The sequence below is a fragment of the Microcaecilia unicolor genome, chromosome 13 (assembly GCF_901765095.1).
Source record: "Microcaecilia unicolor chromosome 13, aMicUni1.1, whole genome shotgun sequence".
Taxonomy (NCBI): Eukaryota; Metazoa; Chordata; class Amphibia; order Gymnophiona; family Siphonopidae; genus Microcaecilia; species Microcaecilia unicolor.
The window spans coordinates 70,607,516-70,620,742 of NC_044043.1; the positions used below are offsets into that span (position 1 = coordinate 70,607,516).

The window sequence follows — 13,227 nt, forward strand, 5'->3', positions numbered from 1 at the left end:
TTTTATCATAGGCCAGTGCTTTCTTAGAATTTTCATATCATCATTCATATCAAATAACTTTGTTAATGTAGTCTTCTGGAAGCTTTGAGACAGGAAAAGGACCACAAAAATACAGAGGCCGATATTCAGTGGAAGATAATTGGGTATCTCCCGTTCACTGGGTGATCCCCAGATTTTTAGTGGCACATAACTAGATAGTGCTGCTGAAAACCCAATATGGCACTATCGAATACCCAGGTCAAATTCAGCCTGTAGCAGTCAACACCTTAAAAATCGCCAATCGCCACAGGATGGATATCAGGCCCATAGCTTTTCCCTCAATATGTAATGTGAAGGAGGCCTTGAGTGAGAAATTCTTACCCTGTCATCTTAATTTGTTGCTGTAGGAAGTGTTTTTTTACGTTGATGGCTTTTTGGTGGGTTGAACTGGGGTGAAGTGGGTTTTATCAGCTCTTTCATGTCTCTTGTTGCCATATGGCAACTGAAATAAGTTGGAAAACTTTGTTGCTTAAATAAATGAAGTATTAATTTGAAACTGTGTTGTGTTTGCTCAGGTTCCCTTTGTCTAATACTATCTTTAGTTTAATGATCAGAAACCATTCAGGGCGACATATATACAACAGGGGAAATTGGTGGGAGGAAGGGACTTTTTCACATCACTATTATCATGAATGACTAATGCCTGCAGTTATGGCTTTCATGAAGTACCAAGTCAAAGGCTGTGAAGACTACTGCAACCAACAACTCTTTTTTATTATTATTATTATTGTTGTTGTTGTTGATGTTTCTATAGTTGGGTGATCTCATGGACAAATGGGCTAACCCTCAATTTTGCTAATCTTTTCTCTAATTCAAAACGCAGACACTGTGGTCATGTGGGTTATTAATATAACTTAACTAATGTAAGTCATCACGCAAATCGTTTCAAAACTCCAACAGTTTTGGAAAATTAAGAAGAAAACACCTGATATATCAATAGATGTGAAAAATGTGTTGGTCCATTTGCCAATATGACCACCCAGTTGTTCTTTAACATTGAAAGTATCCAGGATGCGCTGTACAGACCCCATTGAAACAAACTTTAATGCATTGTGACCTGTATTTTGTTAAACAGCGGAATTGTCAATGAAGGTACAGTATTTGCTTTCCAAAACCTGGCATTAAAAGCCAAAATGTTGCCATTTTCGTAGAACCAGTTATTATCGTTGCTACATTCTGCCCACCTTAGGCAGGCTCTACTAGCTCCCGTCACCATAGTAACCCCCAGGAGATTCTCACATCCCCATGCTGCAGTACAGCCATCTCCCAGGGGGTTACATTATGCAGCAGGGTGGGGTTTGGATAGGATAAAAGCATCTACATTAGTGAAAAGTTTTACCTTTAGATTTTATGTTGACTTTTAAAAATGAATACTGTTCTATCTTGCCTCAAGCTTTGCGGATATGATGTGTAATGTGAACAAATTTGAATCGGATGGTAACAGAGACACTTTAAAAAAAAACCAAAATACATTTTTTTATTAAAAAGAGAAATCACAAAAAGTCCATCATAAAATGGTGAGTGTGGAAGTGGGGGTGGGGTCCAAGGATCCCAAGGACCTGCAGGAGGAGGAATGGGAAGATATGGCATGGCGGGGGTTGATATTATTGGGCAGCAACTTAAGAACCTAGGTTCTTTGACCCTGGTGAAGCTGCACACCATGAAAGCTCAAATTCCATACACATATTGGAGAGAGTGTGGGGAGTGGGTGCACAATCACATGTGTATTGGTGTCCTAGAACAAGGGAATTGTGGAAGCAGGCCCAACAGCATATACAGGAGATAGTGGGTACTGAGATGTGGGATGACCAAGATCTATACCTTTGCATAGGCACCAGAGGAGCTAGGGAGCCCAGAACAAGCAAAGTTAGGAAAGAAAAGCTGATTCTGGCAGGACATGGAGCTCTGCTGTGGTACTGCAGACAAAAGGAGTGGATAGATGGAATAAGGTTGTATAATGGAAATGATGAGTGCTGAGGGGAGGAGGTGAAGAGGCTGGATAAGATTTTGGACCTGGCGAGAGAATATCTGAAACCAACTAAAAGATGTGACTGGAGCAGGAGGGAGGGTGCAGATCATAAGGCATACTTTGTTACAGGTCAATCCAGGGCCAGATGTGTTGGTGACGACTAAATACGATTTGAAATGTAATAAAAAAAGGTTCATCATAATCTCTGTATTTACATCGTGAGTGAAGGTCTCAGTTGTCCTCCGTGGAGCTCAGCTGGTAGTCTGGGGCAATCCCTTTTTCAGCAGTGCCGTTAAATAGCTTCCCAAATCTTCATCCTGAGAACGCATCATTGCAAGAGCAAAGTTTTACCAAACATTTCATTATAACCTTTCTAGCTTTTCAGTCTTTAAGCCTTGCAAATGTTAAGAGGACTTCTCTATGAAGAAAACACTGTACCCAGTGTCTCCCGCAGGCAGGCCCTGCAGAGTATGTGGCAAGCAGAGCACTTTATTTGCTTGGATTTTAGTTCACACTTTTGCCTTGGTAGCTCAGTGGAAGTTACATCCAGGTGCAGTAGGAATTCAGCGCAGTGCAGCTCCTCTAGGCTGTATGGAAGTGGCTTGTGGAGGAATATTGCAGTGGGCCCGAAATGGTTATATATATATGTATCGCTTCAAAAAATTATTTTGAAGGACATGAGGTACTCTACACAATTAACTTCAACAGAATAAATCCTCACACAAATCCAATAGCTGGAAGAAATCTACTGCATTTTAATATATCACAGGGAGGAAAAAAGACTCACAAACCAGGACTTTCTAAAACAGTCACTTCTAGGCTTTGTTCCAATCACAGGCATAAAAAAAGCCTCCCTTGTGTCACGAAATACTAAACATTTATCACTTTTTATACTTTTTATATTATTTTCTTTGAAAAACACTTGACATACTTGAATGCCCATTTTCCAAGCAATGTTTTTATAACAAACCCTCTGCCTCCGACGATGGCCAGCGTTTCGACAAACTGCATCAGGGATCGGCAGAGCCACTTGTGCTGCGAGCGCCACTGCTTTACTAGTATAAAAAGTGATAAATGTTTAGCATTTCATGACATAGGCAAGGTTTTTTTATGCCTACGATTTCAACAAAGCCTAGAAGTGACTTGCTGAAGCTTTTTCTTCCCTGTGATACATTATTAACATGCAGTAGATTTCTTCCAGTGATTGGATGTGTGTGAGGATTGTTACACGGAAGTTAATTCTATGCAGGTATCATCAGGGTCTGCACATATAAGAGGGAAGACCATAATGCAGGACAGCGCGAGTACAATAAGGACTCGGTAGCAGAACTCAAGATAACAGTCCCAAAGCAGCCATTATACTTTTAGTGACCTTAAGGATGTCTTTAAAGTGAGCTCATTGGTAAGACGTAACGGTAAAGCAAAGCTGTGTTACAAGGCAATTCTATAAAATACCCACTGGTGTACACTTTAATAGCTTCTTGGCTATTAAATAAGGAAAAGAAAAAAAAAAAACAAAAAGAACACACCTCCTTTTAGGCACTCCTGAGAGCCTAATCTATAAAAGCCTCTGGGCACCCAGATACCATTACACATAGAGGCCGACTGAATTTTGGTTTCAGATTCAGTACCAAAACCAGCATGAAATCCGGGTTCAGGTTTCAACTGAAAATGCCAGAGCATTTTCGGCCAAAGCCAAAAAAGTCTAACCCCCCCCCCCCCATAGGCCCTGGTGGTCTAGTGGCCTTTTGGGGGGGGGAAGGAACGAACCCCACTGGTTCCTGACCAGTGATGCTGTTCAGTCGAAATGGCTACCGCCTTGGGAAGTCCCAGAAGCCATTTCGACCTGGAACCAGTTGTGCATAGGAGCGAGAGGGGACAATCCTATGCCCACTACCCACAAAATGACAAGGTGGGCCCAGGAGGGGAGGGCTGTTTCGGTTTCTGCCGAAACTGAGTGGCCAATTTCAGTTAAAGATTCGGTTTCAGCAGAAAGCGAAGATCCTGTTTCAGCTGGGCTCTAAACTACAGAATATTAGTGTAACCCGGTATCGCCACACCTTACATGTAGGTGAAGTTAGACCAGCTGTAGACCTGGTGTAATTACAGGTGCTCAAATGCAACAAGGGTACTCATTGCTTACAGTATTCTGTAACCTATGTGTGTTAACTGGGAGCCTGCCCACATCCCACCCATGCACACCCTTTTCACGTCATAGAATAGCGCTTACGTACATGTGCTACTTTCTCTTTATTTAAGCGTACAAAGGGACGCATAATCTCTGATCATCTGGTTATAGAACTGTCCTCATATGTACAAGGCTGGGACAGGAAGGAGGATTCACTTATTACACAGGCACCCCAAGAAAGGCCGTAAAAAGCGAAATCCCAGCTCACCTGATAGGTCCAGGAGACCAGCAGAACTTTGGTTCCCGGATCCTCAGAATGTGCTGTGGCTTGGATCAAGATAGATTCCACCATTACAGAGCCATCAGGGAGGTGCTGAACGGAACGATCCTTAAGCAGACTGGAGAAAAAAGTATTACAAAGATCTTAAAATCGCACCTTCATGAAGGGAGACTTAGCATTAAGATCGTATGAAGTATTTTTAATGTTTTATTTTTCATTAGGTAAATTGTAATTTGAACAATAATAAAAGAGAAGGACTGAAGGAGATTTTGTAATAATCTAACAGAACATTACAAATGAAAATTAATAAACTAGTGCTGACAAGGTACAGAACCGTGCAAGAGACAGGAAGTGTCTGACTTTTTCCCTCCACCTATGCACAATGCTTACTGCACCCATGAAAGAGCAGGTGTTAAGAGGTAGGACTTGGATAATTTTAAGCTTAGCGTGGGCAACCTGGGCTTCCTCTCACAAGTCTTCTGGGCATGACAGAGGCTCTGTTTGCATACCTTTTGAGGTGGTTATAAATTCTCAGCACAGTCTCCTGCTCCTTGTGGCTATTCTGAATGTGGACACGGCAGGTGAATCGTAGCTGGTGTTCTCCAAGTCCCATCTCCTTCAACGCCTGCTCAGGTGAGACCAACCGGAAGTTCTGCCAAGGAGCAAGAGGCAGAAAATTAAGTATGCAGACACCTTCCTGTCTTATTAAGACTTCGGGGAGCAGCCAAGCACAGTTAAGATAACATCCTATATCCTTCCTATATAATAACTAGACTTTGAGCCCGTAAAAACGGGCTATTATAGGAAGGGGGAGTTGAAAGGCCCGCCCCCACCGCCGAGTTCGCCGCTGCCCCTCCCCCTCCGAGTTCGCGCCCCCCCACCGAGCCGTCACCACCCACCTTCCACCCGGCCGGGCCCTCGCTCCGCTATTGAAACAGCGAGGGTCCGGGAACGCAGCACTGAGCTCTGCTGAGCTGCCGACGTCGGCCTTCGTTCTTCTTCTCTGCCTGTCCCGCCCTCGTGTGACGTAACGTCGTCGAGGGCGGGACAGAGGCAGAGAAGAAGAAGGAAGGGCGATGTCGGCAGCTCAGCACAGCTCAGTGCTGCGTTCCCGGACCCTCGCTGTTTCAATAGTAGAGCGAGGGCCCGACTGGGTAGAAGGTGGGTGGCGGCAGCGACTCGGGTGGGGGGAGCGTTAGACGGCGGTGTCCCTCCCTCAGCAATGCGCAGTACAGACCCTCTGTGCTCCGCCCCCCGTCATCACGTATTGACGTGGGGGCGGGGCAGAGAAGGTCTCTACTGCGCATTTGCGAGTGAGTACGGTCACTCGCCGTTTATATGTTTGATTCTCAACCTCCAACATTCTGAGGCTACCTGGAACTGTGGATCATGTTGGAGTAGATAATAGTGATGTCACACAACCCACACCAGATTGGCCAGTAGAAGGGAGAGGGGCGGAGCCACGATACAGGGAGCAGCGAACCAGCACAACACGGGGAATGCACAGCAGAAGGAACAGAAGCCTCTCTCACACAGTCACTCTCTCAAACATACACACTCAGAGGAAAACCTTGCTAGCGCCCGTTTCCTTTCAAATGGAAACGGGCCTTTTTTACTAGTGTATTATATATGGAAGCTCAGACAGAAAAAAAAAAGTACATGGCATGAAAATCTTAATTCCACATACTACTCATCCAGCCTGCTGCTCAAGTCCAGACAGGCCAAGTTACCCAGTTCCAGGCTGGCGACTTATTGGCCAGTCCTGGTTTGAACTTACATCCAAAAACAATATTGGATTTGTAGTGCCTGATTCTGCCCATTAAATCAGTGCTGCAAGTCCTATAATGCACTAGGATGGGATGGCCAGAAATCCAGGACTGTCCCAAATTCTATAGCCTAGAACTGGGTAACTTGGCATCTCTGCAATTCCTCTCCTCAGATGTCTCTGCAAGTCTGCGTTACAGGAGTCCTTCTGTCTACAGCTTGCCACAGGTAGCATCTCACTGGTACTGGACACATGCAGTAAAGGTGCTAAGGCTATTAGGGCGGGGCACGACTTGGAACTTACGTTGTCTTTCATGATAAGGGTGCCATGCATCAGTTTTGGCTTCTTGCTGTCTGACAAGAGCCCTGTCATGGGAGGAAGACATGAAGACCAAGGTGAGTACGCTGAACAGTAGAGAAAAAAAACCTGCTTCCAACCCACTGCAAGGCTTTGTCTGCAGAGAAAGCAATGCCACTCTGGGTGAAGAAAGAAACCAGCTCATTCTCTTTTGTGAATCCCTTTTGCCTTAATTCCCCAGACTTTACCTAGGGTAGTCTCTCTTTTCAGCAGTCCAAGGGAAATGTCCACAGGGATATTAGGAGTGGTGACCAAGGTTACGGTCTCTCCATTGGCAGGCATGGAACAGCTAATATCTGCCAGAGATGAAACAAGACATCATTTGTGGTAAACTTTCAATAAAAAAAAAAAAAAAAAAAAAAAGACAGATTTACATATACAATTAGCTGAAAGAGTTTCTGGACCAACACAGACTATAGTGGACTGGCCAGGTGGAATATGGTAGGTCCCCAGTTCAATCTCCAAATCGGATCTTCAGTTCTTAAAGTTGATTGGGGCTGGAGATACTGCAGAGGCAGTGTGTACTGCCCCTGTTTGGGGGGGGGGGGGGGGGGGGGGGGAGGGACAGAAAGCCATGGTCACTGCTCAAAGGTGACACCTAGTGGTGGTAATTCAAAGTTCATGACTGCAGGGTTGTGGAGGGAACCTGATGCTGGACATCTGTCACTGAAATGTCTAAACTAGATACACTGTGGAGGAGCAACAATACAGGGAGAAAATCTCTGGGAATTTATGGTGCTCAACTCCAGCCCCAATTCTGACTGTAATGGAAGCTCAAAAGGAACAGCAAGAAACTGCTGGATCCCAAATAAAATTCCTTTATAACATTTACTAGTCTCAACTAGGAACAGAAATGATGGTAAGACGGTTCAAGTCAAGTCCCACTCTGTTCCCCCCCGCCCCCGCCAAGCATAGATGCAGCTGTTAAGTACTGACAACAGCTTTGGTTACAGTAACAGGAAACAAGATTTTTAGTTTCATGCATCTGCTAAGCCAGGAAATGCAAAGCAGCAGCAAATAACGCACTGTATGAATGTAATTTCCTCTCCATAAATTAAGTATTCTGTCTCTCCTGTGGTGATGGTTTCCATGTTTCCTTACGTGTTTAAAGATTTGTACTAGACAGGGTGCAGAGGGAGAATGACAATTGTAAATTCAGCAATCAGTTAAGTCCAGCTATGGATTAGAGAACTGACATGTCACCAATCCCTCCCCTCCTGTCCCAATACAATGAGACCCAGGACACGTACGGAACTCTTGCTCAATTTTCTGCTTCAGGAACTCCATCTTCTTGGCTTCCCCATGCACCAGCAGCACGCTGTGTGGCTCTGCCTGACGGATTAGCTGCATGATTCCCTTGGCATCAGCATGGGCGCTGAAGGACATGTACTCCACCTGCATCTTCACCTCCAGCTGAGCCAGAGAGAGAGGGGAGGAACAGAAATAGAACATCTATTACATGTGTGTGTGTGTGTATTTGCATCATGATTACTATAATTTATTTTTGGAATTATACCTTGTCCTGGACTCTTTGAGGGTAATTTTATAACTGTGGTCTCCTTTCAATTACCCAATAGTGGTAATTTGAAGCCCACTACTGACTGGCACCGAAAACATATGCGCCATCCAAAAGCTGTTGATGGGAATTGGTCAATCTAAATCCACTTCTGAGGAAATAGGTGCCTGAAAACGCTATTACGCTACCCGATTTCCTCCTTCCCACACGCTCCGTTTCAGAGTCACAGGGAAACAATCAGGAAGCAGAATTTCTGATACGCAGTAGGTCATTCTTACCGTTTGTCTTCCTTCCATTTCCAGCTTGCGCTGGCCGCTCAAGATTTTATGGCCCACGGTTCCTTGCACACAGTAACCAGGCATAATAACCTGTCAGGGATACACAGAGGGTCCATTTTATAAGCGCCTATGTGGAACGGCGCTTAGCATGCAAACTTGCAAGCACAAGTTATAGAACAGTGCCAGTTACGTGCAGAACTTAATTGTTAAATTAACTGCTAATTGGCACTAAAATAATTGTCTATAACTGGCATTCATTTATATTAGATACAAATTGAGCACACAAAATCCATAGCCTTCAACTGCAAAGGGGGGGGGGGGGGGTGAACCTGAGAGGGACAAGGGCAGATCAGGGGCGTGTGTACTACTACTACTACTTAACATTTCTAAAGCGCTACTAGGGTTACGCAGCGCTGTACAATTTAACATGGAAGGACAGTCCCTGCTCAAAGAGCTTACAATCTAAAAGACAAATGTACAGATAATCTGAAAGGTCGGACAGATTGGGGCAACCTATATGTTCGAAAGGTTAGGTTCCGAATGCAGCATTGAAGAGGTGAGCTTTAAGCAAGGATTTGAAGATGGGTAGGGAGGGGGCTTGGCGTAGGGATTCAGGAAAATTGTTCCAAGCATAGGGTGAGGCAAGGCAAAATGAGCGGAGCCAGCACTTATGCCCACAGGCTACAGAACACTGTTAGGCACAAGCATTTGCGCCAGTCACTGAGCTAGTGTAAGTGGTCATACCTAAAGTTATGCACATAACTGTGGACATAAGCTAGTATATTATAACAAGTACATGCATAACTGCTGATATACAATTTGCACAGTGTGAACCACCCTAGCACCTAACTTCAAGCAAGCCAGGGCCGCCGAGAGGGGCCCGGTGCCGGGGTCTCTCTCCTTCTCCTAGTCCCAGCCCTCCGGTGCTGCAGTCCCCGGTCTCCACCTGCCTGCCCTCAGCTCCGTTGGCGGCCCCCTTCTGTCTGCCACCGGGCCCTCTGCATTTGGAAAAGGGAGAGTCTAGTTGGCAGCGCAGCGCCTCACGTCTGTTTGAGAGCGGCGGATCGCCTCGGGCTTTCCCTGTGTCCCACCCTCGTCTGATGTAATTTCCTGTTTTTGCGAGGGCGGGGCACAGTGAGGGAGGACCCAAAGGGAGGCTATCTGCCACTTTCACAAGGAGGTGAGGTGCTGCTCGCTGGCGCTGCCGATTTGAATGCAGGGGGCCCGGTGGCGGACTGAGGGGGGTTGTTGACAGGGCTGGGGACTGCAGCGCCGGCGGCCTGGCAGCAGGAGAGGGAGGCGGCGGTGCCCCGGGCCAAGCTCAGTCTCTCGGCGGCCCTGAAGCAAGTTGTAGCTAATTACCCCCACAGTACATGGTAATAAAAGCAGGATATGTATGATCTCTGTAAAGAGACAGTGGTCATCTGTTAAGACAGTCAGTTCTTCGCCTGGCATTCCCTACCATGTTTTTCTCATTCCCAGCCCACTTCCTGAAGATCTGGAGGGACTGCCCAGCGTGCAGCATACCAGGTGTGGCAAACACAACCTGTGAGAAAGAATGCAAAGATCAGTACTGTAGTAAACCACTACTCTCTATCCCTGAACATCCCCCCGAGGCTCCTGCAACCTCCACCCGTACTCTGAGGGAGCAGGCAAGGCATGATCAACACTCCCTTCCCACCCTACCTCCCACCAAAAGGTGGTTGCATATGTCTCACATGGTCATCCTATCGCATGTAGTTTCTAGCGCTAAAACCCAACGGGCCTGATATTCAGCCAGAAGTGGACAGCGCTTTGACTGCCCGCTGCCGGCGGTCAGTCCAGATATTCAATGCCAGGCCATTTCCAGCGACTAGCACTGAATATCAAAAAACTTTTTTGGCCACTAAACACCCGGTTATACAGATATTCATCAGCTGACCGATTAAGTTATAGCGGTTAAAGACAGGACTGCTATTTATGTGGTCCGATTTAATCGCTAATCTTATCTGGTCTGGCACTGAATATTCATACCTAACTAAATAAGTTGTGCGATAGGCACTAACTGCACATTCAGCAGGAGACAAACGGTTATCTCCAGCTGAATATATGCAGTTAGTTGCTAAAATGCTATTTAACCAATCAGTGGTTGTTTCCGACTGGTTAAATAGCACTGAATATCGGGAGGGGGTGGGGATGTTTATGTCCCCTTCTGTTTTCCTGGGCACTCTAGCAGGCTGATTTTCAAAAAAGGTCATCACAGAAAAAGAGAAGAAATGCATTTCTTACAGTCAATTCTGGAATGTGTATGACCCTTCTGAGACAGAGAAGACGACTTACAGTTATGCGATACCACCTCTAGCATGGACTTAAAAGCAGCTTATCTTGCATTTCTTCTTTTATCTGTGGCAACTGGGAATTTGCATAATCAATGTATACCCCTCATGCAGGCATTACCAAACCGTGCAGTGCTCAGTAATGCTGTAGTGCCCTTTAAACCAATTGTTTTCTGGATTAGGTATACAGCCGCCTTACATCACCGCACTCGCCCTTCCTACCATCCTTATCTCACATTCATGATTCTCTAGCTGCAGTGCTAGCGAGTGCGGTGATGTAAAGCGGCTGTATACCTAATCCAGAAAACAATTGGTTTAAAGGGCACTACAGCATTACTGAGCACTGCAAATTAAAAAATATATAATAACAGGAAGTAATTGGGGATTAATAGTCTGGTGTAATTGACAGAGAATAATTACCAACACCAGTTTTAGTTTATTTGAACCCATACAATTTCACTGGGCCTTTTTTTTTAATCAAGTGAATATGCACCAATCAAATAAAGAAGACCACTTGTATTCTGTTGATATCCAACTCTATGTTCTGTCTAAAACAAAAAAGGGGCAAAGCCATATAATGAAGACAGTACTGATTTCCAGCGTTGGGCACCTATAATTAGGTAAATCAATAGCAAGTTGAAAATTAGTCAGATGCTGAGTGTCCCTTGAATATCAGTATAATTAATTCACCTCTGAAGAAAACAGGATTCCCTCCCTTTTCATACACTCCAGCCACCATCACACAGAACAAATCTCACTCCTGCTATCTGCTTAGGTGCCTTGTTTCACACAGAGACAGAATGGTTTTAACACCATTACATCATTGGTTAGGCTGAAAGAAGACCCAAGGTCCAGCAAGTCTAAAGCTTCCAGCTCAGATTAGGAGCCAAACCATAACTACCAATGCACTAGACAGGCATCTGACTACAGCCTTTTCCCTTTTACATGTTTCCCACACCGGGAGTTGGATATCCAGCACACACTCTGCCATACCATAGGTCCAGGATTATCAGCAAAAGCTCTGTCAAATGCCTTGATGTGCTTGAACTCAAACATATTTCTCTGCACAAATGTCTTCCGGATCTTCTGATTGGTCCATGTGATGAACAGCTTGTAGTAGTGATTGGCTTTCTCAGTCAGTCCCATGGAAAAGTAAATGGGAGCCTTTAGGTTCATTCTCTCCCTTTAGGTAAAAGCAAGATAAGATACCAATTTCTGTTTCATATCTTAAGTTCAGCTTTAGAGAGCTGGATGGGAATGGGGGATCAGGAGAATCCTGTGGAACCCACGGGAATCCTGAGGGTATGGCTTCTGGGGCTGTGGGAATCCTCAAAATCTCTAGCTATGCTAGAGTGAGGCTTGTGTCATACAGAGAAGCTACTAAGAATGCCAGAATCAAGCTTGGAATAGCCAAAGAAGCAGCCAGAACAAGTTAAGAAATAAATGTTTTCCCATTAATGTTTATACACAATAGAATATGAAGGAAAGTTTGGATGGGGGTACTGAAGGAATTACCTGTGGGAATGGGTGGGGATGGAGGAGATTAATTGTGGGGACAGACAGCAGGGATCTTAGTGGGTACTGGAGGATATGGGCTAGATTCCAGTGGGAACAGGCAGGGATGGGTGAAACTTAGTTGCATGGGGACAAACTCTATTCAGCTCTCTGTTGCTCTGCAGCTGTTAAAACTTCCACTCACATTCCAGGAACTACTGCAAGCACATTACAAACTATAATACAACTCAATTTAACACTGGATCGCTTACAACATGGGCTAGGGTTGGATCCCATTTTTAAATACACATATTACACTGTAGAGTCCATACAATACAGATTCATTTACAACATGGTCAATATCTTGGACCCCAATGTTGATGTTATATAGGGCCTACGGTCTATATCCACAGTGAGACTATAGAAAAGTCACATGGTTAACATTTACTATCAATTCTAAAGTTGAATTTTATCTTTCCATATTTTTTTTACAACTGGGGTCTACATCAGGATGGACCTTTTGAGTCCTTATCTGCGTCAGATTCTATGTTTCCGGGATACTAAACAAATATAAAATGTGTTCTGGAACTGCGAAAGTTTCTTTACCAAAATGTTTCCAGGAGAATGCAAAGCTCTTGAGCCCGTCCTAGAGCAAAGACTGGAATTAAAACCTGCCAAAGAGCAAAAACAAGAAAAAAAAGGTATGATTACAGACTACCAGAGGAAAAATAAGATTTACAGCCTAGCACAGTGTAGAAAAAACACAAAATCAAGATATGTAATGGAAGACACATGGAAAAGGATCACTGAATCAGTTACCTACTCCTGAAATCCTGCTCCCTTAGACCGCTTTCAGGGTTGGGGAGGCATCAACTCAAATTGGGAGAATGTCCTTAATTATCAGGAAATTTGAGTTGATGCCCCCCAATCCTGAAGGTTTCTTGTGCTTTTGTTCTGTGCTCCCATCACATGACCTGAAAGAATCCATTTCCAGAAGGCTCTGAATTGCCAGTGCTGTCTGCTTTGCCCCGTCAGTTTCTTCAACTAGGCCTAGTCTAGTTATATTGATTTTATTATTCTATTTAG

The 13,227-nt window shown here is 44.7% G+C and overlaps 1 protein-coding gene across 1 annotated transcript in view; it reads right to left on the reverse strand.

Annotated features, from left to right (window-relative positions):
- Positions 1 to 751: 751 nt before the first annotated feature.
- INTS11 (integrator complex subunit 11) overlaps positions 752 to 13,227 on the reverse strand; it is a 30,286-nt gene continuing 17,810 nt past the window's right edge. Inside the window, exons 9-18 of the mRNA XM_030185697.1 lie at positions 12,748 to 12,812; positions 11,641 to 11,830; positions 9,795 to 9,878; positions 8,333 to 8,422; positions 7,789 to 7,951; positions 6,727 to 6,834; positions 6,485 to 6,546; positions 4,926 to 5,068; positions 4,405 to 4,534; positions 752 to 2,325 (exon numbers count right to left, since the gene is read on the reverse strand). Of these exons, the coding sequence (XP_030041557.1) occupies positions 2,260 to 2,325; positions 4,405 to 4,534; positions 4,926 to 5,068; positions 6,485 to 6,546; positions 6,727 to 6,834; positions 7,789 to 7,951; positions 8,333 to 8,422; positions 9,795 to 9,878; positions 11,641 to 11,830; positions 12,748 to 12,812 (1,101 nt within the window). The 3' untranslated portion in view covers positions 752 to 2,259. The remainder of the gene's footprint in view (positions 2,326 to 4,404; positions 4,535 to 4,925; positions 5,069 to 6,484; positions 6,547 to 6,726; positions 6,835 to 7,788; positions 7,952 to 8,332; positions 8,423 to 9,794; positions 9,879 to 11,640; positions 11,831 to 12,747; positions 12,813 to 13,227) is intronic.